This window comes from Muscardinus avellanarius (genome assembly GCF_963383645.1).
Source record: "Muscardinus avellanarius genome assembly, chromosome: 3".
In the NCBI taxonomy this organism is placed as follows: domain Eukaryota; kingdom Metazoa; phylum Chordata; class Mammalia; order Rodentia; family Gliridae; genus Muscardinus; species Muscardinus avellanarius.
The window spans coordinates 109079960-109106609 of record NC_137788.1 but is presented as its reverse complement, the minus strand read 5'-3'; the positions used below and the strand labels follow the sequence as shown (position 1 = coordinate 109106609).

The following is a 26650-nucleotide window of genomic DNA, read 5'->3' as shown; positions in this document are numbered from 1 at the left end:
GCCCCGTCAAGGGGCAGGGCTTATTGCAAGCTCCAAATCAAGAAAAGTGAGCCGGACAGTGGACGCTTTGGGAGGAAGGAAGAGAGAGTACGGAACTAATGTTCCAGTAGTCGTGGTTCTTCGCCGGAAGCCAGTTCTAGGGACCGGTAGTGGAAAGCTCTTGAGCTGTTTCCGGCCAGCTCAGCGGGAAACGGAGACGCAATCAGCTGGTTCTTCGGGAACTGGGGGAGAAGTGTAACTGTTGTCTCCGCGGAGGCTGTGAGGACGACGCCTACTGCCTCCCGGCCAGCGTTGGGTCCCTGTCGGCCGTGAGGATGGTGTTGCTAACGATGATCGCCCGAGTGGCGGACGGGCTCCCGCTGGCCGCCTCGATGCAAGAGGACGAGCAGGTGAGCTTCGTTAGGTCCCCGCGACCCTGCGCGCCAGCGAGGGAGCGCGCTCTGCTCTGCTCTGCTCTGGACGCCGAATTCCTTCCTAGGACGCGGACACCTTTGCGACCCCCAGGCAACCCCGACCCGGCTGAAGTGCTCTTTTATCTTTTGGTGGTGGAGAGACCGGCCATCACAGGAATCTCTTGCAGGCGGACGTAGATTTTGTGTTCCCGGTTTCTCTTTAGGAAGGCGCTCTCGAGAAGGGATAGGTTAGGCTAGTTTTGATCACCCAGTGTTCTCTCACTTTTTAGGGACTTGTTAAAAGCCAGGATTTAGCATTTTGGCTTGCCTTAATAAGGCTGCTGACTGGCAAATCTTGGGAAAAAATCAGCTCCTAAGTTCTTCAACTCGTTTTTTTCTGTGGCACCTGATCCTTGACCTAGCTTGCTAAAGTGGATAAGGTAATAAATAGTGCCGCTTATAAGCAGTTGTTAAAAGTTCAATACAGTACTTTCTTTTAAGGTTATGCTCAGTTTCCACCTCCTTCAATAAGCCGTACCAAATTCCTGTAATTCTTTGTATCTTAATTTTATTACTCTTCCTTGTCTTTGAACAAATTTAGTTTCCTAGCAGCACTCGACATGTCTTAATCATCTTTGTGTTCTCCACAACAGCTTTAAGTGAGTAGATGCTCAAAAATACATTGACTTTAGAACAATTCCAAATATCTTGGAAGGAAACTACATTGTGCCTTAGTAGCACAAAGGAAATTTCCAGTGTGAGACAAGTTTCTGGAACGAGCTTGGGAGGTCCCTGAAGAAGTGAGGTTGAAAATAGAGTTTATGTAACTTAAAAGTGGCAGGTTTTACTTTATTTATTTATTTATTTATTTATTTATTTATTTATTTTTGTGTGTGTGGGTCTGAGGATGAAACCCAGGGGCATTCGACCTCCGAGCTACACCCCTGCCCTATTTTTTATTCTTTATTTTGAAGCCAGATATCACTGAGTTGTAAAGGGCCTCACTAAGTAGCTGAGGCTGTCCGCGAACCGTGATCCTCTGGTCTCAGCCTCCCAAATGCTGGGATTACAAAAGTGCTCCACCACGCCCAGCTACTTTCTTTTATTTTTACAACCTAAATTTTTTTTTTTTTAAAGCTAGAGGCTCAAAATAAGATGAGTTTTAGAAAAAAAAAAACATTTTGTACCTTTCTTTACTTGGACTTCCCATTCATCGTATTCATAGAAAAAGTCTCACTGAGGACATCAAATGTGTTACCAGTTTCTCTGGTATTAGTGGTAAGGGTGGTATTAGTGCAGGGTATTAGAGGACACAGTCTCTACCTTCATGGAGCTTACAGTCTAATGGAAAGGTCACATAACCAACAATTCTAATGTAGAAGAACCAGAATGGAAGAGAGAGGGTTCCATAGTAGAACATGAAAAGATATCTAAGTTAGTTTAGGGAGTTTGGGAAACTTTGCAGAAATGACATTTAAACTGACAGTAGGCTCCATAGTAAGGAACTTATCTATTTGGTTTTATGCCTTTTTAAGTTTGAAAGCAAATATGCTTATTTTTAGGAGAAACAGATGATAAAGTTGCAGGTCATACTAAATGAAATATATTTTATTTCACCAAAGTTCATCACTGAAATAGCTGAAAAATATACCCTGAATTTTCAACTGAAATTTTTTCTCTTGCTTGCCTACTTTGTTCAGAATTTTCTAGAACCACTCTACAAGAGAAATGGAATTGTTTAAATGAGCCCCCAGACAGATTTTGAACAGGGGGATAGTCTGGGGAAATTTCTCTGAAGGACATCTAGTTTGAGAAACATTTTACCCATGAGGGGTGGTGTGGTGGAGAGGGGCAAAATCTAGTTAGTTTTCCAACTCTTACATAGAAGTCTAATGTGGGTAAAGCATAAAAATGGATTTGTGGGTAAAGCATAAAAATGGATTTGAAAGTCTTCTTAATATTAGTGAGCCACCATTGTTTTTTAATTTTAAATTTGTTATTTGTCTGCCAAGGTGCTGCTTTGTTTCATTGAGGAGGAAAAAAATTTTACACAAAAATATCTTTGTGATTATACTTACTCTATATTTTCCTTTAAGTTTTCATTTTGAGTAATAAAATCTTTCTTAAACTTTTAATGTCTATAAATATATGAAGCGTAGACTTATTTGTGTTATTACAGTTGTATACAGAACATATCAAGTTCTGTTGCTAAATACAAGTGCTATATTTCACTTAGTCCTCATATCAACCATATTAGAATAGGTACTATCATTGTCCCTATTTATAGATAAGGAAGCTGTGAGGCTTTTATAGAATAGGTCATTTGCCTAAAGTTACACAGCAGATAAGTAGTGTAATGGAATTTTTCATCAGATATTTTTTCATCTCAGCACTGTTGGTATTTTGGGATGGATAAATCTTTGTTGTGAGGGATTATCCTATGCATTATACAATGTCTAGTGACATCCCTGGCCTCTCCCCCAGATAGCAATAGTACCTCCTCCTTCCAGACATTGCCACATGTACTCCCAGAAGCTTAATCACCCCTAGTGAAGAAGCAGTAGTTTTTAATCAATGTCTGTTTGGCATTAGGCTGACTGCCCTTTTCTAAGACTTGTTGATGATGTAGTTACCTCTTACCAGTCCAAAAATAACTTACGAAACAGATTATCTCCACCAAAAAGGTTTATATTTAAATATCTTAATTGTCTAAGCCAAATAACTCAAAATACTTTCACACTGATAATAGTGTATTTTAGGTGTTTACTGGGTGCTAATCCTTATACAAGCTGCCTTATTACTGAAGACAATTATTCAGTAAAGAGTAATTAAACAGTAGAAAGTAAAGCTCACAAAATAATATAGAGAGAATATTTTCTACACAGTGTTTCCTCTGTGCTTAACAGAAATTTAGGTTTAGAGCAGGTAGAGAGATACTTTTTTTCCCCCCACAAAGCTAGACTCCCTGATAGCTCTCTATTTCATTTTCTCCTCTTTTTAGGATGTTTACAGTTTCTTCATCTACCTTTTTGTTCTACCCCAAAATTATTGTTCTTTCTTCATTTTGTTCCAGTTCCATATAGGGCAGTTTAGATTTGAAGAAGGTATCAAATCTCACCAAGTAGATAGCAAGGAGCTCCAGAAAAGCAAATAGTCTGTTGTACAGTTAAACAGCTTCACTCTCCCACTCGTTTAAGTTAATTACTGTAATTGTTTATGGAGAAAAAAAGGTTGATGCTTGGTCCTACTGGCCTTTGACCATCTGAGTTCAATAGGGATTTTAAATGATAAGAACTTAGCTATATAATCTTGGGCAAAAGATTATATTTGACAGAACTAGTTGTTCAGCAGCCCTAGGTGATAGCAATGAAATGTATTGTGGTTGTGTGGCAAATTACAACCTTGTACCTTTTGTAATATACAGAGACAAATTCTAAATACACTATTAGATAACCTTAAGAGTATTTCACAATTTGTCCAGTTATTCTTTTCCACTTCATTATTGGGTTATCAACAGATATTTTATCATTGTATGGTGTACAAAGTTCATTCATCTATTCTAGATTAAGTAAAAGGCAGAATCAGAACATCTAAATATTTTTAAGTTAACTGGCTGACTGTGAGCCCTTCATGACTTTGATGTTGAAAGCAAACTAGAAGTCAGTCTGTAAAGTAGTGTTTATGTTGTTTTGTAAGATCTCGATCAGACCTGCCATATGGTTTCTTGGGCATTTTGTATAAATTAGGTTTAATATTAAATAGTAAGGTACCACCTAGAAGGTGTATCTACTGTTGAAGCAGTTTTAATTATAGAAGTGGTATAACATGTTTGGAGCAGGGACACCAGAGCCTATGCTGCCTAGGTTCAAATCCTAGGTTCTCCCTTTATTAGCCTGGAGCCCTTGGGCAGGTTTGACTTCTCAAATATTAAACTGGCATAAAAATTCTAATCACCTCATAGGGTTGTTGTGAAGATTAAATGAATTAAATTATATAAAGAGTTTAGAACACTGCCTAATAGAAAAATGAGCACTTAATTTCATTTGCCTATTTCTAAGTATTTTTTTAAATTCCATCTTGCCTTAAAGTTCATAACCCAGAACTGCACATACTACTGTGGGTACAAATGTACAATAAGCAGGAATGAATGAATGATTTTTTCATTACAAAATTAATTCAAACTTATTTATGTATAAGCAAAAAGACCAATATGTTAATGATGGTTATTATTTATAACCCATGCTCAAATGATATCCTTTTAGAATGTAACCTTAAATGTCTATGTATGTTTATGTGTGTATGTATAATTAAATAGGGATAATAACATAAGATGGTTTGACCTCAGTTTTTCCACTTAACAGTTGGTATTGTCTCATAACATTACACAGTGTTATCTTAATGCCAGCATAGTATTCTATCATATGAATAGAATATGCTAGAAAGGCTACTTCTTAGCCAAAAAGATTGTCTTAGCATTGTGTTCTCAGGAATGGTTATGTTAAATGAACCAGTATTGTACAGTGTTGGTTGTCATACCATAATCTTGGTGTAGGTGTGTTCTTTGCCTTTTGGCCATCATTTCTTGTATTTGACATAGCTGTCAATCTCTTCCTCTCAGGCTTTACTAGTGTTTATAGTGCCTCATAAAGTCAGAGGATTTGTACTCATTTTTATCTGGTTGGCTTTTTTCTCTTATCTCTTTCTTCAACTGATCCTGTTAGGTGCTCACTTTATTCAGTTTACTCACTGTCTTTCACAACAAATAAACATTTAATATCTGTGGTTGAGACCATAGCCTCACCTCCAACATACTGATTGTATTATTTTAGAGATGGAGATTGGGTATGAGTAGAATTAACTAATTCTAGTATAAAACCAAGGTTGAAAATACCAGATCTCTAATGACATTATTTCTCACACTTTTAGTAGCATTTCCAACATTCTTTTCCCTCCCTTTTTTGAACTGTTGTAGAGTCAGATCACTTCAGAAAGCCACATAATAGCATTGGCGAAGCAAACAGTAAGTACTGTTTGTGTTCAAAAATAGGACATTGTATACTAGTTCCTATTGGCTAAAAGGACTTGATAGTATTTGCTCTTTTTTACTGGCTGACCAGTCATAGATAAATAAATAAATAAATACAGACACATATAGGTACATACATATAGATACCATACTATTTCATGTGATGTAAGTATGCTAAGCTCCTTTCTACACTGCTACTAGAAGAAGATACCTCTTAAGTTCCCTGTGATTGAAGATAAACACAATGTATATTTTAAAAATAATACTCTTGTCAGGCGTGGTGGTGCACACTTGTAATCCCCAGGCTTGGGAGGCTGAGACAGGAGTATCGCACAGGTTTGAAGCCAGCCTCAGCTACTTAGTGAGGCTCTCAGAAACTTAGTGGGACCTTGTTTCCAAATAAAATATAAAATAAGCCAGGGAGTATAGCCTGGAGGTAGAAAGCCCCTGGGTTCCACCACTAGTACCACCGAAAATAAATAAAAATAAAAATAACTTCCGGTATTCAGAATTTATAAAATCCGTGGCAAAATCTAGTTACCAAAATTATGTAATTCAAGGTTAACATTGTTTTCTTTTATAGTATTCTAACTTGCTTACATTCATCCCTAGAATTGGGTCCAAATACCTAATGATCTTCCCATTGGAAATGATTGGGAGTGAAGGACAAGTGTTTCTTAGTTGTTCAGTGTTAGATGAAGAAGGATATTAGTTTTTATAATATATTGCACTTGTTGATGCTATTTTTATACAGTAAAGCAACCGCTTTGCAGAAAAATTTAAAAAATGCAACTTAAAATTTCATCATCAGTTTTGGTGGTTCTAAACAGAAAGTCCTCTCTGCATTTGCACCTTATTCTTCATGCATTTCTCTTTGTCTCTGAGTCGAGTAGGGCAGTGAGGTGCAGTTTTCTCCTTTTGTAATGACATCGCTGCATGGTAGAGCACTCACCTAGTATTCATGATGCCCAGGGTTTAATTCCCAGCACTGCGGAAAGAGAGAGAGAGAGAAAGAAAGAAAGAAAGAAAGAAAGAAAGAAAGAAAGAAAGAAATGATTATTTCCCCAGTGGACTCCTTCCCTTTTTTTTTTTAAGTGTAAAATCATCTAGCTGGGTGTGGTGGCGCACGTTTGTAATCCCCGGGCTTGGGGGGCCGAGACAGGGGGATCGCGCTGGTTCGGAGCCAGCCTCGCTGGCTTAAGAGACCCTGTTTCCACATAAAAAAGTAAAAATTAGGTCTGGGAGTGTAGCCCGTGGGAGTGTATCCCAGAGAAAGAAGGGCTTCCAGGAACCCCAGTACCACAAAAAAAAAAAAAAAGTCATCTAGTAATTTAATATTTTCATTTTTGTCTGCATATATTCCTTACTTCCCCATGAGTCATATTTTTGTGAGCTCTTATATGTCATTAATAAAGTTGTGTGGTAAAATTTAGTCTACTCTCACCATTCCATCTTTTGTCAGTTTAATTTGCAGGCCCCCAGTTAGTGAATTTAAGAGGGTAGAGGAGAAGTTTTCATTGTATGGTTATATTTATTATTTTATTTCTTAATTGTATTGGTATATTTAAAACTTTGTTTTTCTATTGGTCACGGTGGTACAACACTCAGCAGGCTGAGGCAGGAGGATTGAAAATTCCAGGCTAACACCAGCAATTTAGCAAGATCCTGTTTCAGAATAAAATTTAAAGCAAGGCATTGTGACATATGCCTATAATCCTGGCACATGGAAGCACAGGTTCCAGGCCAGCCACAGCAGCTTAGTGAGACCCTCAGCAATCTAGTGATACCCTATTTCAATATAAAAAATATTTAAAAGGGCTGGAGGGTATAGTTCAGAGGTGGAATGCCCTTGGGTTCAATCTCTACTACCAAAAAATAAAATTAAAAAAAAGGATGGGGGATGTAACCTTTTTTTTTTTTTTTTTTTTTTTGCATTCTGGGGGTGGAATCCATAGGCATTCTACCTCCGAGCTACACCCCCAGCCCTATTTTTTATTCCTTTTTATTTGGAAACAGGGTCTCACTGAGATGCAAAGGGCCTCACTAAGTAGCTGAGGCTGTCCTCGAACTACAATCCTCCTGTCTCAGCCTTGTAATCTCCCAAATGCTAGGATTACAAGCATGCACCACCATACCTGGCTGAGATGTAACTTCTTAGTGGTAGAGCACTTGTGCAAGGCCTTGGGTTCAATCCTCAGTAGAAAGAAAGAAAGAGAGAGAGAGAGGGAAAGAAAGAAGGAAAGGACTTTAGTTTTTGTCTCTGTATCTGCTTACTTTTGCCTAGTTGCAGTCTTAGTGTTCATGTAATTTGTAGTCATGGATGCCACATTATTTAATTTTGCTCAAGTGCTGAGATTGTAACACTTTGTAGAAGGTTCTGTTTGATATTCCAACATAAAATGAGACTCATCAGCTGGGTGTGGTGGCACACGCCTGTAATCCCAGAACTTGGGAGGCTGAGACAGAAGGATCCTGGGTTCCAGGACAGCCTCAGCAATTTAGTAAGACTCTTACCAACCTAATGAGAACCTGTTTCAAGACAAAAAATAAAAAGGGTTGGAGATAGGATGCTCCTAGATTCGATCTCCAGTACCACAAGGAAAAGGGGAAAAGGAGAGAGAGATGCATCTGGCCTTTGTTCCCAAAGTCTTCTCCTGAGTACATCACATGCTGTGCAGCTCTGCACCGGTAACTCTGCAAGTGAAATGGGTTAGGAGGAGGCTCCTGACCTCATAATGGAAAGAACACTGTCAGTGCCTTAAATATAGTCAAGATGTAAACGTTTGCTTCTTAGCAGATAATTAATGTTTTAATTATTAATTAAATTATTTAATTTATTATTTAGTATTTAATTATTAATAAATAATCCCCTTCCCCTCTGTGGTACTGGGGATTGAACCCAAGGGAGTTCTAGCTCTGAGCTACACTCCTAGGCTTATTTTATTTATTTTATTTTGAACCAGGGTCTTCCTAAGTTTCTATGCACTGGTCTTGAACCTGCAGTCCTTCTGCATCTGCCTTCCAAGTACTGGAATTAACAGGCATGTGCCACCATGTCTGGCTTTAATGTGATCTTCTTGAAGAACTAAGGGTTAGGTCTTCCTTTCATTCTAAAAGTAGATTGTTTCTTATTAAAATGAATCTTATTAACCTGTAAATTAGGGAGCTTATTCACATGGTGTCCTCATACTACCATGATGCTTCTCACTAATGGATAAGGCTTTTTAATGTGGACAATTCTGAAATGAGGGTATCTTTTTTTCAGTCTGGCCGGGACCTTCAGCAATATCAGAGTCAAGCTAAGCAACTTTTTCGAAAGTTAAATGAACAGTCCCCTACCAGGTGTACCTTGGAAGCAGGACCCATGACTTTTCAGTGAGTACAGTCCTGGTTTTCTTGGATGATCATTTAAATATGAAATACAGTAATATAATACTTTATAAGAATGGTAACAATCTTTTAAAAGTTAAGATAACTTGCTGGGCGTGGTGGCGCACGCTTGTAATCCCCGCGCTTGGGAGGCGGAGACAGGAGGATCGTGCAGGTTCGAAGCCAGCCACGCTAGCGCAAGAGACCCTGTTTCCAAATAAAAATATAAAAATAGGTCTGGGAGTGTAGCCCGGAGGTAGAAGGGCTTCCAGGAACCCCAGTACCACCAAAAAAAAAAAAAAAAAAAGTTAAGATAACTTAAAAATGTCTCTTCAAGGAAGCAATATTTCTGGCTCTATTTCTATGTAAAACTGACATCTTAGTGAACATGCTCACAGTAATTTAACCTATTGGGCTGTCTGATAAATCTGTCATACAGCAATAGGTAACTTCTTGCTTTAGGAATATCTTAGAGCCAAATATGTATAGGCTGGTACTCTTGCTCTAACATTTACCAGCAGCATAATTTTGAGCAACTCATACAACTTCTTCAACCTTAAGTTTCCATGTGTAATAGGGAAAATAATCATAGAAATTCTGCAGGATTTTAAGAAATTCATGTGTATTACTTGGCACCTTACCTGGCATATAGAGAATAGTCAATAAACATTAGTTATTACTTAGAAAAAAACTAAAAGAGTTTAAAAACATCTCAGTCCTTGGTATAGACTGTGCATACAGCTAAGAGAGGGATTTTAAGTAATCTACAAAGAACTGGTATTAAATGTTTAGTACAGGTCAAATTTGAATCTGATAAAACAGGACAGACTTAAAAAAATACAAGAAGATCACAGGGGGAAAAAAAAGGACCTGCTAAATAATCTTTACTACTTTAGGGACTCAGTGAAATAATTTAGGACAAGAAGGAACTGCTGGCTACAAATAAAACAAAAAACCAAAATGCCTCTACTTACCAAAAACAGGTAAACAAGTATACCAAAACAACAACAACAAAAAAACTCTGGCCTATTGGTTAAAAAATGGTAGTCATTACATTTCATATGTAATTAATTTACATAGTATCTGAAACATCTTCTATAAATCTAATTTTCAGCACCCAAAACCATAACCATTTAGCCAGGCACAATGACAGGTATCTGCAGTCCCAGCATCTTGGACTACTGAGGCTGGAAGATTGCTTGACCCCAACCTGGGCAATATAACAAAACCCTATCTCTCCTCTCTCAAAAACAAACAAGTGTGTGTGTGTGTGTGTGTGTGTGTGTGTGTGTGTGTATGTGTACACACACACACACACACACACACACACACACACATATATATATATATATATATATATATATATATTGTCATTTAATTCTGTACTCTAGTTGGTCTTCCATGTTTGTGGAATTTGTGGATTCTGTATCCATGGATTTAACTAACTATAGATTGAAACTATCTAAAATAAAATTGCATATTTATTAAATATGTAGACTTTTTGTCATCCCCTAAACAATATAGTATAACAGCTACATACATAGTATTTACATTATATTATAAGCAATCTAAAGATGATTTTAAGTATATAGGAGGATATGCATAGGTTATGTGTAAATAATATGCCATTTAATATAAGGGTGTTGAGCATTCTCGGATTTTGGTATACATTGGGGTCCTGGAACCAATCCCTACAAATGCTGAGGAACAATTGTGTATCCCTACCATGGGTTAGGAAACTAAAGACCTAGGAAAATTCTTAGAGAATTGAGAAAAGATTTCTTCTTGCTTGGTTCCTTTAGGACCTTCATAATCTCATATCTGTTTTCACCAAAAAACTATTTATTAAAGGATTTTTTCTTTGCCAGACTGTGTATTAAGCCTTGCTTTTAATATCCATATCTTTTAACGAGCTTATTTCTTTACTGGCAGAGAGAGATACATAGTTAAACAAACATACTATAGTACTTTAAAACAAAAAAAAATGCTGTAATCAAATATAAATTAAATGCTTTGGGAAAGGAGAGAAGAAAGCAGTGAATTCCCATTTGTGGGAGTTCATTTGAAAAAAGGGTAGTGAGGAGCAACTATAGAAAGTTTCATAAAAAATATAGTAGAATCGAGTGTGTGTAAATGACCAAGATTTCTCTAGATATAGTAAAGATCATTTCAGTTAGAAATAACAACATAAGTAAAAATCCACAAAGATGTTTAGCACCTACGCAGGTACAGAGCAGCAAGCCATTTGGTATATTAGAATATATGATGGTAAATGGTTTACACTTCTTTTAAAGGGCTATAAGTACTATACCAGGAGGTGTAATTTTATTTTATAGGGGGAATTTCTAGAGTTTGTAAACAGGGAAATATGGTCCTATTTACTTTTGAGGAATAAAATTGCTACTATACAAGATGGTGTGACCTGAAAATAAGAAGACCAGTTAATTTAGGTGCCCTAGTAAGGAATAGGACCACAGTATTATATTAATATGATTTCAAGGGGCCTGAGAGATCATGTAGTGGTCTTTATCCTCTGTGGCTCTAAGTCACACACATAGGGTAGGGATGAACATTTATGTAATGTGTTGGGCCCTTAAACTAAAGAACTTTGGGTTTTATCTGCTATGTATATTGGTCTTCTGAATATAATTTTTGCTAAAATAAAAAATATTATGGCTACAAAGAAGTTTGAAAGCCACTTAGTAGCCTAATTTTTAGGAATGTGTTGTACATGTGTCATATAGCCCTTCCCAGAACACCAGAGCGATCATTGGAGGAAGTCAGCTCTGTTGCTGGGTCGTTTCCAGTTGATTACAGAGTTCTCTTAGCTGGAAATTGGGCAGCTTTATTAGTCTAAGGTTACTGTTTTCTGTACTTAGTAAATATTATACCATTTAACTTCCAACTTTTAGGTATCCACAAAAATTTCCAGTTTTTTTTTTTTTTTTTTTTTTTTTTTTTTTTTTACTTTGTAGCTGGAAGGAATTCAATATGTATGTGCCAGTTTAGCATACAAAATCAAAGAATGGATGGAGTCACAACTCAGTTTTCAAGAAAAAGCATTCAATATTGACATATGTTAGCTGAAAAATTGGATAATGAATAAATAATTCCAGTGATATATAAGTACTCCTTTGTGGATGTATTTCTAATAAAGGGAAGATACTTGTTTTCTGATTCTGAGGTTTTGTAGTTTGAAACTGACTTTCAGATTTGGCCAGATATTTTCAAAAGCTTTTATGGTTCTGTATCTGCTTCCACAGGTTCAAAGTACTCTTACTTTATAAACAACCATGTCTTACTTTTTTGTCTCTTCAGTTACATTATTGAGCAGGGAGTGTGTTACTTGGTTTTGTGTGAAGCTGCCTTCCCTAAGAAATTGGCTTTTGCCTACCTAGAAGATTTGCACTCAGAATTTGATGAACAGCATGGGAAGAAGGTTCCCACTGTGTCTCGACCCTATTCCTTTATCGAGTTTGGTAAGTTTTTACCCCTCACTTCCCTATTGAGTAAGTAAACAGTATGGAGAAGCTGTTTGTTACACTGATAATATATGGGCATATTTTCTCACTTGGCGCTTACTTACTGAAATTTTGGATTCAGCCCTTTCTCCATTCCATCTCTTTTTGTCTCTTGTCTTCTTGTAAGTAATTTTTTCCACTTTCTTGATCTTTTCTCCATTGAACTTACTGTTTTATGTCCTTTTTGTTATTTGGTTTGATTCTTCATTAGTCATTTGTGACAGGAGCTGTGCATATAAAGATTTACTTGATTGGCAGTAATATCGGAGTTCCTCTTTTTCCCAACCTACAGACACACACTAGCAGTAAAGCTCAGTGGTTTTTTTGTTTGTTTGTTTTGCTTTGTTTTGTTTTTTGGTACTAGAGGTTGGACCCAGGGGCATTTAACTCTGAACCATAGCCTCAGACATTTGTATTTTTTTTTGTTTTGAACCAGGTTTTCATTAAGTTGCCGAGGGCCCTGCTAAGTTGCTGAGGATAGCTTCAAACCTGTGATCCTCCTCTCTCAGCCTCCCAAGAACTGGGATTGCAGTCCTGTTTTACCACACCCAGCTAGTAAGGTTCATTTTATGGAAATCAGAATTTGGAAATCAGAAACAGTGATATTTTATATCTTTTAGTAGAATAAGATCTTCTTTTTTCCTACTTTATTTCATTTATTTTTTTAATAAATTTTTATTGGTGCACTGTAGTCATGCATCTCAATGGGATAAAAAACTTGTGGAGATATACATGTACACATCACCCAATCGGCCCCTACCCAAATCTCTAGCCCCTTCCCTTCTCCTCCTTCCTACCCATGCTTGGCTTCCTGATTGACTTTGATATGTTTAAGTACATCATGTGCTTTAAAGAGTTTCCCTTATCCTCCCTCTTATCCCCTCAGATATGTCACCTTCATTGCTCCTCTATAGGGTCCCTTCTTCATCTAGAGTTCCTCCTGTTACCCATTTCTCCCTAATATTTTGCACCTTAAGAAAAGCATCTAATTTCTTATTTTTGTGTATATGACATTTCACTGTAAATCCCATAGTTTTGTTCTCCCTTATGGCTGAGCAAAATTCAATTTTGTACATATCCCATAGTTTTGAATTTCACTCATCCATTGAAGGACATCTTGGCTGGTTCCACAGTTTGGCAATGATGAACTGTGTAGCTATGAACATGGTTGTTCATGAATTAGTTTGGTATTTTGGTTTTCATTCTTTTTGATAGATACCCAGATTGCTGGATCATATGGTAAGTTTGTTTTCCATCTTCTGAGGATCTTCTATACTGTTCTCCAAAGTGGTTGCACCAATTTGCAATCCCACCAACAATGTTTTAGAGCTTCTATTTCTCCACACTTTTTCTCACTTACTAAAAACCTGAAAGCCAGAAGGTGAGTAACATTGACAGGATGATCCACTCACTACCAATTTTTTTTTTTTTTTTTTTTTTTTTTTGGTGGTACTGGGGTTCCTGGAAGCCCTTCTATCTCCGGGCTACACTCCCAGACCTATTTTTACATTTTTATTTGGAAACAGGGTCTCCTAAGCCAGCGCCACGCGGCTGGCTTCGAACCTGCGCGATCCTCCTGTCTCTGCCTCCCAAGCGCGGGGATTACAAGCGTGCGCCACCACGCCCGGCGCATACAACCAATTTTTTTTTTTTTTAATAGAGGTCACTTGGATCTGGAAATCTGCTGAGAGATTAGGTGAGGCAGCAGCAGCTTCTAGTGCTTTCTGGCCACACAGTTGAAGAAACCCACTGGGCCTTTGCTGTGGAGCAGGCCCCATTTCCAGGCCTGCCATGTAATAGGTTCCAGGCCCGGCCTTGCCACACAGCAGGCTCCAGGCCCAGCCTTGCTGGCTCCAGACCCGGCCTCACTTCCCAGCAGACTCTGGTTCCTGTCACTGTGGGCAGGATGTTTACAGAGGTCCCCATTTTTGCATATATATATATATATATATATATATATATATATATATATATATATATATATTTATTTTAGTAGGAGAAAATAGCATGTGTCATTTGCAGAAGGTGAGAGCCCAATTCCCCAGCAGCAATGGATTTTATCTCCCCACTGAAAGCAGAGGCTCACAGCCTCACCATGGAGAGCAGGATCCGCTGCTCCAAGCACACACTGGCCCCCAGCACAGCGCAGAGGAGCACAGCAGCCATGAGCTGAGGTCTTCTGGGACACCAGGCGCAGCTAATCGGCCCAGCAATAAGGGTGGGGCTCCTTCCTACTTGCCCCAGACATTTTTCTTACATAGTATGTTGTCCAGAATTCCTGCACATGTGCAGCAAGAGCAGTCTACTTTTGGGGAGATATTTTCAAAAATTCAAGGTGGATTGGATTGGATCTGTCTGCCTCTCCTGAATACTGGCCACCGCCGCTACCTCCATCTTGGTCTGTCTCCTCAAAACTTTTTCTTACATAGTATGTTGCTCGGAGTTCTTGAGCATATGGGGCAGGAACAGTCTACTTTCGGAGAGATTTCTTCAAAAATTCAAGGTAGATTTGGTTGGATCTGTCTGCCTCTCATGAATACTGGCTGCCACTGCCTCCTTGGTCTCTCCTAGAGTATGTTTTTGTTGTTGTTGTTAAGTATGCCTGTGCATGTGTGGCAGGAGCAGTCTGCTTTCTGATCTCTTCTGGGATATCCCTCCAAAAATCACTTTTCTTGTAGTGGTGGGCACCGCACTGCTGTCTCACCTCTAATTCCGCCATTTTCCACTCACTCTCCTGTATTTCAGATAGGAAGTCATGACTGAAAATGTTTTTGTGTGTTGTCCCAATCAGCTATTAAATCAAATCTTTTGTCCAAGGTTTCTCAGAGGGATGCATGTCCTATTCGGCTGCTGCGGCTGTGGTCGCCACTGCAGCTGCAACTGCAGCCGCCACCATCTTTTTCCCTCTTCAATATTTTTAATAAAAGAAAACTGTATGTGTCTTTTACAGGAGTGGGGGCCCAAGTACCTAGTAGCAATGTGTTTTATCTCCCCGCTAAGAGCGGAGGCCCACAGCTAACCACGGAAAGTGGGTTCTGCTGCTCCGAGCACACTCAGCCCCAGCGCTGCACAGATGAGTGTGGTGGCCAGGAGCGCCCTTGGCTCCCAGGACATGTGGTGCCGGCTGACCCGACTATGTGGGGCTCTATCTGACGCACCCTGAAAATTTTTCTTACATAGTATGTTGTCCGGAGTTCCTGAGCATGTGGGGCAGGTGCAGTCTACTTTCGAGGAGATTTCCTCAAAAGTTCAGGGTGGATTAGAATGTATCTATCTAGATTGAAGAAAGTCTCACTACTTGCTAAAGCTGTCCTTGACCCTGTGATCCCTGTCTAGGCCTCCTAAGTACTGGGATTACAGGTGTGTGTCACTGCATCCAGCCCAAAGCCCAGATTTTGATGTTCACTCCAAGTGCTTGGTTAAAGCACGGACAGTGGCAGATCTAGTAAAACTCAGAACTTGATTCCCTACTTCAGTATCTGAGTGGACACAAAAAGTGGTTAATGGTTCACTTTACTTCATCATCTAGATACCTTCATTCAGAAAACCAAGAAGCTCTACATAGACAGCCGTGCTCGGAGAAACCTTGGCTCCATCAACACTGAATTGCAGGATGTGCAGAGGATCATGGTGGCGAATATTGAAGAAGTGCTACAACGAGGAGAAGCACTCTCAGGTATCTGGAAGCAACACGAGTCTTACAAAGTGGTGGTTTTCATAACATAGTCAAGGAGAGCTTGTTTTACAGTATCTTTTATTGCTATCAGATTTTTCCCAGGCCTATTTAGAATTCATATCTCAGAAATACATTATAAAGCTTCCAGTATGATATATTTTTTCTTATCATGATTAGTTTTTGTTGAGTTTGAGCAGTACAAAGGACTCATCCATATTAGAAACAGTCACTGTTTCTAAGAATTTACAAAATTATATACAGAAACATTGGCACGAATTAAGGAAAATAAAAAGAAGTACGAGAGGAAATTTGCAAAGATTGATTGTATTGGGTTTCATCAGTAGCCTGTTCGGGAGACTTTACTGTGCCAGATCAGTCTATAAAATGCCATTTTCATCCAGACTTCCCTCTGTTGGAAAACTTTGAAGTCTGGAACTAGAAGATAATCTCTAGTCTGATTTCAACTATTCATTCATTCAGTCATTATTATTGATTATTTATTGTGTGTAAGGCATTGAATTACCTGTAGTAAATTTTAAATTGCAGGTAATTAGGCAAAATGAGGTTAAAATATGTATGCATTTACCTGGTGTTGAAATATTATTCAGGTGTTAGAGGTAGGCATATGGATTCTTTAAAGGTAGTATTTTATAAGTTTTCTGTTTCATACACTTCTCTTTATCACCACAGTGGTCACTAATACATTCTTTAATAAGTATATTTAAAAACTGCAAACTGTAACCTTTACATTAGTCAGCCTCAGCTCTTCTAGCATATAGCTTCACACTTTTTTTTTCTTTTTTGCTGTACTGGAGATGGAACCCGGGGCATTCTACCTCTGAGCTACACCTCCAGCCCTATTTTGTATTCTTTTATTTTGAAACAGGGTCTCATTGAGTTGCAAAGTGCCTCACTAAGTAGCTGAGGCTATCCTCCAACTGAGATCTGCCTATCTCATCCTCCCAAATGTGGGATTACAAGTGTGTACCACCACGCCCATCTTTCACACTTTTTAAACATTAAATTTGAGTGAGTTTATTTTTTGTTAGAGTAGACCTAGAATTCTTACCCAGGATAAAGTAGACTAGTACAGGAATTTTTCTTAAATCCAAAATGTATATGCCCATCAGTTTTTCAGCAGTGTAAAGGATTTTGTTGTTTGCTAAAAAGCTGATAGACCTGAGTGAAAAAGTATATTTTTACTTTTAAATAGCTTTGTTTAGTTGGGGAGATAAACAGTCTCACAGAATAATTAATAGACAGTATAAGGGAATACACATCTCTTGATTCTTTATTTGTTCTAGGTAATCTACTGGGAAGGTTTCCCATGCATCTTATTTAATCTTTCTAATAACTCCATGTGAAGTAGATGGTATCAAGGCAGTCTTACAGATAAAGAAGTAGAGACCTAAGTTACACAGCTTATTCAAATTCATAGTCTTAGTAGTACATAGTAGAATCCAGTGGCCTCTAGAGTCCTTTTCCATTTTTGGTATACAGTAGCTTTAAATGGATCTATAGATCCTAAGAGCCATATTAATGTAGAAAGAAGAGAAAAAAATGTGACCAGGAGAGGTTGTCTGAATTTAGATAGATGAGGAATAAGTCTTTGTGTTTGTTTTTGCAGTACTGGGGATTGAACACAGGGGCATTCTACCTCTAAGCTACACCCTAGCATTTTTTTTTTTTTAAGCAAAGTCTTGCTAAGTTGCTGAGACTGGCCTTGAACTTAGAATCTCCTGTCTTCACCTCCCAAGTACTAAGGATTACAGGCATGCACCACCACACCTGGCTGAAGTGTTTTAGTGGAAGAAAAAGTGTACCTAGTGGACCATGTTTGAGGGACAGTAGATTAGCCTACTTCAAAGAATGTTTTCTTCCTCTCTAATTTTCTTCAGAAGTATCAGACTTTTATGCCTTCTTCTCTTCCTGATTTCTAGTTTTATGGCTAGTCTACATTGCATTTAAGACCCAAGAGTAAGTAGTTAATGTGTATTTTTTCAGCAAAATCAAATTAGACCCCGTTCCCTGCCCACTAGAACTTTATTTTAAGCTATCGCTGTGTTTTTCATTCAAAGATGTTAAATCTGCAAGACTGAAATTTCACAAAGGCAGGAATCATGTGTGTTTTGATCATCATTGTAGTCTCATCACTTCACTTGGTTCCTGTATGATAAAAATGTTAGCAAATGGCTCTCCAAGCAATCTTTATGATGTCATGTGTTTCCAGATGTTTCTGTATAGAGGTTCTCTCTTTATTTCATATGACCTAATACTTGTTCCTCTGTCCAGTTATTCTCAGCAGATTTAGAGTCAATAAGCATATAGTTAATGCTCTAGGTACTCACATTACAGCAGAAAACCCAATAAAAATCCCTGTCCAATAGAGTGGATATTCTGGTAGAATGGCTAGAAAGTTTCCTTGATCACTGTCATGATTATTTCTCATCCCCTTTTTTTTTTCATGACTAGGATTTTTTCTTACTCAATTGCTAATTCAGACATGGCTATCATGTATTAAGTAATCCCACATTTCTCAATCAAAACCAGACTCCATTAAGCAACTCCAAGTATTCTAAATGTGTTAGGGAAGAAAAGACAAGTTGAGATTGCAAAATAGTTCTTTAAAAATTTAAAGACGTGAAGAAGAGTTTGATCAGAATTCATTTATGTCAGACTGAGCCGGGCGTGGTGGTGCACACTTGTAATCCCAGCATTTGGGAGGCTGAAACTGGAGGATTGCAGTTCGCAGACATCCTCAACTACTTAGTGAGGCCCTCGGCAACTTAGTGAGACCCTATTTCAAAATAAAGAATAAAAATAGGGCAGGGGGAGTGGCTCGGAGGTCAAATGCCCCTGGGTTCCATCCCCAGACACCACCCCCCCAAAAAAAGAATTCATTTATGTCAAACTGGAAGTTTGTTTTCATTATTAAAATATGCCCTGCATATTACTCTGACTTAGCTTATGCCTATCTGGCTCTTTCTCTAAGTACTCAGTTAACAACTAAAAATAACAGTATTACAGATATCTTGAAGTAAAGGAGAGAAAACTTTGCAAAAAATGCTAAAATCTTAATTTACTGGATATTGGTATTTTTTTAGAAAAAGTATGCAGCCTCAAGAATTTATAAATAATTTGGTAAGATAGTTTAAAATGTATGTAGATTTCACAGTACTTCAGTATCAGACCCTGTTTCAAAATAAAATTTAAATAGGGCTGGGGTGTGGCTCCGAAGTAGAATGCCCTTTGGTTTAATCCCCAGCACCACAAAATAAATAAATAAATGAAGGATGGATGGATGGATGGATGGATATGTTAAGCCAGGCCTGGGAGTACACACCTATAATATAGTATTTGGGAGGCTGAGACAGGAAAATCACAGGTTTGATGTTAGGCTCAGCAACTTAGCAATACCTTGTTTCAAAATAAAAAGAGCTGGAAGTATATAACTCAGAGGAAGAAAACCCTTGGGTTTATTCCTCAGTACCAAAATTAAAAATGTTCAAAGAGATAAGCCGGGCGTGGTGGCGCACGCTTGTAATCTCCGCGCTTGGGAGGCAGAGACAGGAGGATCACGCAGGTTCGAAGCCAGCCGTGCTGCCTTAAGAGACCCTGTTTCCAAAATTTTTTTTTAAAAGAGTATAAAATAGGTCTGGGAGTGTAGCCCGGAGTTAGAAGGACTTCCAGGAACCTCAGTACCCACACACACACACACAAAAAAAAAAATTCAAAAAGATAAAAAATAAAAATGATAATATAAGCTTCCTAGTTGTTTGTTATCATACCACTCATTTTGGTTATTTAATGCTTTAGTATTTTTTATAAAATACCTTCTAGGCCTAATGTGTACCTTTTTTTCTCTTTGACAGCATTGGATTCAAAGGCAAACAACTTGTCCAGTCTGTCCAAGAAATACCGCCAGGATGCGAAGTACTTGAACATGCGATCCACTTATGCTAAACTTGCGGCAGTAGCTGTATTTTTCATCATGTTAATAGTGTATGTGCGATTCTGGTGGCTGTGAAGTAGTGAATCCAGTTACTGATAAGGGAGAACCTAGAACCCAGCAGGTGTATGTTTTCAGGAAGCTGAGCTCACAGAGATGTGAATTAGAATCCAAATGGACTTTCATCCTCTAAAGACCTTGCAAGAAAAGACATATCCTGAACATGAAAGAATACGCCTGATTTAATGAAGCTTAACCCTATGTGGAAAGTCTCTTTGGGGCAGAGGCTTTCTCTGGGTGCTAAGCCATATATGTTAGGGAACAGTTGATTATTTTACTTTGTTCTTTCCCTCCCAGTACGTTTTCAGAGCAGCACTGATTGGGCATTCTCATTCTTTAAAGGAGCCATCAGTGAGATTTAAGGTAGCCAACCTGTGCTAGCAACATTCTGAAGTTTCTTCAAAGAAGGTGCCCTTTGAGAAATGTTTTTACTTTAATCAACATTCCTTTCGTTAGTGACAGTTGTGATTTTCAGTAACCTGAGTTTTAGATGTCCTTTCAAGCAAGACTCCAGTACATGAAGGTTAATTGCTTTGCTGCACAGGTCCCGACTGTTGGCCCCTATACGAGTTAACCTTTGTTGTTTTCCTTTTACGATATTTTGTTTATAGCACAACCGCTTTAGGATTAAATGGAACGTATTAAGATGCCTTGAGATTATATAGCACTCATCAATTAAGAAATTGAAATTTTTCTCTCACTTGTTTTTTTAAGAAAAGACTTAAATTAGTTTGGAACATTAGTAATTTTATTTTTCAGTGTTTGGTTTATATTAATATAAAAGCAAGTATATCATAGGCTTACCCCAGGCCCTGGCTGAACCAGAAGAGAGATCCAGCTCAGAACCACAGCTGTGTCCTGCCCACTGTACTTTTCCCCACTTTTTGTTTCTCTTCTGCCATAATATTTTAAAATGGAAAGTATAGTTGATTAAATTTAGAATCTTTGCAGATTAGCTACTCAAACTACTAAATACATTTAACTCAGAAAATCTCTAAGAGGTTCGTATTCCTGTTTCAGTTTATGTAAATCCTCTTGAGAATACTCTTTTCCAGTGGTTCTGTTAACCAATAAAGATATCTATGATTTCCCCCCCTTCTTTGCTCAGGGATAATGGGGGTTTCCTTTTACCTTCTGAAGCGGAGTTTTTTTAATGGGGCAAATAGGCCTTTTGAATATTATCACAAGGCTCTACAATATGACCTATAATTTCTGCACATACTGCAAATACTTCTTTAAATTGCACAGAAAAATGAGCCAACTTCTTATATCGTAATATCTTTAGAAAGAACTTTAACTAGTAAGCAATTTTATAACCTTAAGGGATCCCTAGCTACTGTCCTGATTCCTGGTAGAGAAAAACAATCTTATTTCCTTATAACAAGGCAAGTAAAAATGTTGATGTTTTATAGAACTAGAATATTTCTCTTTCTATTATGGACTTAAATCTGCCAATTGGAGTTTTGTGCATGAAATACAAAGTTATTCTTATAGAGGAATAAGTGCTTTTAAGTCCCTAAAAGGCTTATCCTTTAAGTAATGAGATTGGTAATAAAAAACAAAACCCTTTGGAAAGCTGAAAACCTAAGTAGTGGTGCCATAGTATTTGGTGCATCCGTAGCAGTGGAGACTGGCAGCTTGTTGTGGAGAGATGCATGCTGTAGCCCAATGGTCAGCAATGAAATAAATACTTATAGACTGTTCCCTTTGGTGTGAAATGTTATCAAGTTATCTCGTGTACACATATTATCCTTTCTAGGTACATTTCCACCTAACCTCAGTGAACTAGTTTTTAAAAAAATTGGGATACTGATGCAATGGAGAGAACAAGACATATAGTACAGCCCCTTTTGCGTTGTTATTGTTGTTGTAATGGGTATTGGACCTGGGGCATTCTGACACTGAGCTACATCCCCAGCCCTTTATACTTTTTTTATTTGGGGACAAGGTCTTGCTAAGTTGCCTGGGCCTCAAACTTGGCAGCCCTCCTCAGCCTCCCCAGCCACTGGAATTATAGGCATACACCATCACACCCAGCTCCTATAGGAGATAGAAAGATCTGACTAGATGCAATATAACAGCAACCAAACAGGCTTCTAAAATCAAATCAAATCAAGTGGAGTTATTGGAGGCATATTTAGAAAGGACACCTAATGTATTTCTAAAGACAAAAGAGAATGGGCATTCTAGGTAGACTCAGTGCCATGTGCAAGGCACACAGAGAGAGTGAAGCCCACTTTGGGAAGGTAGCAGCTCAGTTTAGCGTATTAACTCAGGACAGGCAAGGCAGCTGAGGAGATACGAGGAAGAGCTAGAGGGTACACTGTAATAAAGGAACTTGTCTACCATGCTAAGGAGTTTAGACTTTAGATTTAGAGTTTTAAATGACCATTTGTCCACCGTGTAAAAGACATTTTAGAGAAGGATAAGATTGGAGTAGGGAGATGAAACTAAGAGGTTATCTAAGACAGAATTAGGCCAGTTTCAAATGATTTTTAAGAAAGGAGTGATCAGAGGTATTGGATAATAACTATTAAAAAACACTTGTTTTGTTTGGAACTTATTTAATAATTTTCACATTGACCAACCCTTTTGATGTTCACACCATTCTATGAATTAAGAAACTTCACAAAGCATACAGCTGTATTAAGTCATTTGAGTTAAGTCATTTGTCCAAATCACAGGGTTAGGGAATGTTGGAGCCAAGATTGAACATGGGCAGTTTAGCTCCAGAGTCTGTGCTTTTAACTACTATACTGTACCATCAAGCAGTCAAATAAAATAAGTATGAAAAAATGTGTTTTGAATTTAATAGCCAGATACTTCATCATATGAACAGAAGTGGTTCCAGAGAGCTAGGGGCAGAAGTCAGGTTGCAACAAATGAGGATTGTGTAACCATTAGGAATTGAAAACATACACTTGCTCTTACAAGTATCTGCTTTGGTTATTGTGACACTGAATTAACTTCACGGCTTGTTTTAATTAATATATCTCATATATATCACCTTAGAAATATTGTACACACATCTGGCTATTTAAATGTCTATAACAATGGTTCTTAGGATTTTTGAGAAATCTTTGAAATTTGATAAAAGTATGTGCCTTTTTTTTTTTGGTGGTGGTTCTGGAGTTCCTGGAAGCCCTTCTACCTCCAGGCTACACTCCCAGACCTAGTTTTATATATTTTTATTTGAAAACAGGGTCTCCTAAGTCAGTGCACGCGGCTGGCTTCGAACCTGCGCAATCCTCCTGTCTCTGCCTCCCAAGCGCGGGGATTACAAGTGTGCGCCACCATGCCCAGCATATGTGCCTTTCTTTACCCCAGAAAAAATGCTTGTGTTTACATGCATACCAAGTATTACATACCATTTCATTTGTTCAGGGACCCAAAAGCCTGTTCATGACCAAGTGACTCATAATCCCTCAATTAAGAATCTAGGTATATAAGATGTAGAACTAATACCTCTGGGTTCCATCCCCAGTAAAACACACACACAAACACACACGCGCGCGCGCATGCGCGCGCGATGTGGAGCTCAAAGTTTAAGTGCCCAGAGCCCTTGGAAACTATTCAGTTGTGGTGAGTTAAAATAATTTTAGTTTGAACTAACTCTTTGGATTAGTTGTATTTTAAAAAAAACTGTACAAAAACATTTAAATCAAATAATATCTCCCTATAGTGCATTCAGAGATGTGGTCCTACTGAAATTTTTAAATTTATGTCCTCCCAGTCACATTCAAGGAGTCTGAAATTTATATTTTCTACATTTATTATAAGTCTTCATACAAAGACAGTTTAAGGAGGAATTTCTTCTGCACATGTAGAATTTAATAAAAAATGTGTAGTAAAACATCTCATAATTTAAATTACTAACTTATTGGGAATTTTCACCATTATATTGAGGTTTGAGTGTTGATGGCCACACAAAGCTTTTGGTTATTATATTTAGCACAATTGGCTGCACCCTATCCAGTGGAGTTTCTTCCCCCCTAGACAATTTAGCAGAAAGGCAAATAACTGATTTTATAGATATTACTCTGTAATTGTACGTCAGCTAATTGGACCAAATTGGATTTATGTTGTAATCTCTCCCCCATTGTACTATATATGACATCGTAGACAGAATGAGCAAATAGAGCAAATTAAATCCCACATCCTCTTCTTACTCATTACCATCAGGCAGTGTGAACACAGCAAGTAAAACTATTTCAGGCAGTTTAGTCATTAAGTTCTTAAGAAGTTGAAGTACTATAACAATCCATGGTGTGGGGGTGTGTGCGTGCATTACTGGAGATTGAACCCAGGGACATTCTACCTCTAAGCTATACCTCCAGCTCTGTTTTATTCTTTACATTTTTATGTTTATTTTTTGCAGTACTAGTGATTATTGAACCCAGGGGCATTTCTACCTTTGAGCTATACCCCCAGACATATTTTTTTATTCTTTTTTTTTTTTTGGTGATACTGGGGATGGAACCCTTCTATGAACTCCCGGCTACACTCCCAGACCTATTTTATATTTTATTTGGAAACCGGCTCCCTTAAGCCAGCACAGCTGGCTTAGAACCTGTGTGACCCTCCGCCTCCCAAACGTGGGGATTACAAGCGTGCGCCACCATGCCCGGCCATATTTTTTTATTCTTTATTTTGAAACAGGGTCTCCCTAAGTTGCGGAAGGCCTCACTGAGTTGCTGTGGCTGGTCCTCCTCTCTCAGCTTCTTCTCAAGTACTGGGGTTATAAGTGATCCACCACGCCCAGCTTATTCTTTATTTTGAAACAGAATCTCACTAAGTTGCAGAGGGCCTCATCAAGTTGCTGAGGCTGGCTGCAAACCTGTGATCCTCCTGTCTCAGCTTCCCAAGTACTGGGATTACAGACATGTAGCACCATGCCCTTCCAATTCATGTTTTAGATTAGGAAAATCAGAAGTTGAATTTTCATAAAGTAATAGACACTGGACTAATATTTTTTATAACCTTCATTTATTGAGCAATAAGTATTGGGCATTTTATATATGTTATTGTAAATTTTATAACTTTATTTTGCCCAAGCACACAGGTTGAAATGCTTAAGATTCAAATCCAACACTGTAAGACACCTTGTTACTAACTATATTCTTTAATCCTAAATAATAGTGTAGATATGTTTGTCAGAAGCATTTTACTTTGTCCTGTTAATATTAGGATGCTTGATCCAGGCGTGGTGGCACGTGCTTATAATCCCAGTACTTGGGAGACTGAGACAGGAGGATCGCATAGCTTCAAGCCAGCCTCAACTACTTAGTAAGGCTCTCAGCAACTTAGTGAGACCCTGTTTCAAAATAAAATATAAAATAGGTTGGGGGCATAGCCCGTAGTTAGAGGCCCCTGGGTTCCATCCCCAAGAAACACACACACACACACACACACACACACACACACACACACACACTAGGACGTTTAATTTTGAAAAGTTACATATATTTAAAGTTTAATTTTATTTCTCCTTTTGAAAATTGATTTCTTTTGTCATTTACCCCCTTTGTCTTTTTTAAATAAGTTGTGCTCTTGTGATCTTGTTTGCCCTTTCTCTGTCTTAGCTTATATTCTTCCTCATTTTATTTGCCCCCCTACTTTTTCACTCAGTGTCAGTTCAACTCCTTCCTTCTTTTTCTGTATGTATCTGTGGTACTGGGGATTGGACCTAGAGTGGAGGGACTATCTTTAAGCTACACTACCACCACCAACACTCCAAGCCTTGTTTATTTTTTATTTTGAAACAGGACCTTGGTAAGTTATGGTGTGCTGGCCTGAACCTATGGGCCTCATCTCTCAGCCTAATTCCACAATTTTCTATATCTGAATTACTAAGAGTTTAGCAAAGTAAAAACTTATAAAAGTAAAATCTCCCCCTTTTCCCTATGTCTTTTTACCTATTTTCTTCCCTCTTTCCCTCATATCCTCTTACTTTAATTCTTCCTATTTTCTTTTTTATTTTCCACATGTTTTTATTACCTTTGAATGATTTTATAATACACTCTGTTCTCTCCTTTTATTCAGCACATATTAGTCAAGAAGCTATACACCTGGTTCTAAGAAATCCCTTTGTAAAACAATTTGAACAGTGCAAGAATTCAAGAAACAACCTCTTCTATATGGTTTCAACTACTACCTGTACCAACGGTTACTCCTAAATAAATGTCTTCAAACTTGAACTCCAGACCCCAAATTTTTTAGTATCCTATGAATACTTGATTACATCTAAAACTTGCTCTCACCTTCTCTCACTGCTCACCAAGGTAACCACGTTTCCCACTGCATTTCATGTCTAGACATTGCCCACCATGTCTCCCACCGTATTTCACATCCAGGCATCGCCCGCTCCCCATCAGCTGAGCTGCAAATCATGACTTGCCTTGAGTCCTCTTCCTCTGTACCTCTAGCTCAACTGGCAACCCAGATCTCTTTCATAACCTCCAAAATGTTGCTCACCATCCCTTCCTCTCCAGCCTTTCACCTTGGGCTGAAGCAGTGGTTAACTTTCACATGGACCCCTGCAGTGGCCTCCTTGCTACTGTCCTTATACATGTCCCTCTTTTACCCAATACTACCACAATACTAGAAAATTTCCAAAGGAGTGAATCACGTCCCATCTCCTACAGAATCAGTGTTGGC

General features: G+C 38.2%; 1 protein-coding gene across 1 annotated transcript; it reads left to right on the top strand.

The window, feature by feature from the left end:
- Window positions 1–314: 314 nt before the first annotated feature.
- SEC22B (SEC22 homolog B, vesicle trafficking protein) lies at window positions 315–20011 on the top strand (the record flags this gene model as incomplete). The annotated part of the gene is made up of 5 exons (XM_080692997.1): window positions 315–389; window positions 8684–8793; window positions 12106–12266; window positions 15838–15984; window positions 19857–20011. The coding sequence occupies 5 exons, from the start codon at window positions 315–317 to the stop codon at window positions 20009–20011; spliced, it is 648 nt and encodes a 215-aa protein (XP_080549123.1).
- Window positions 20012–26650: the final 6639 nt, after the last annotated feature.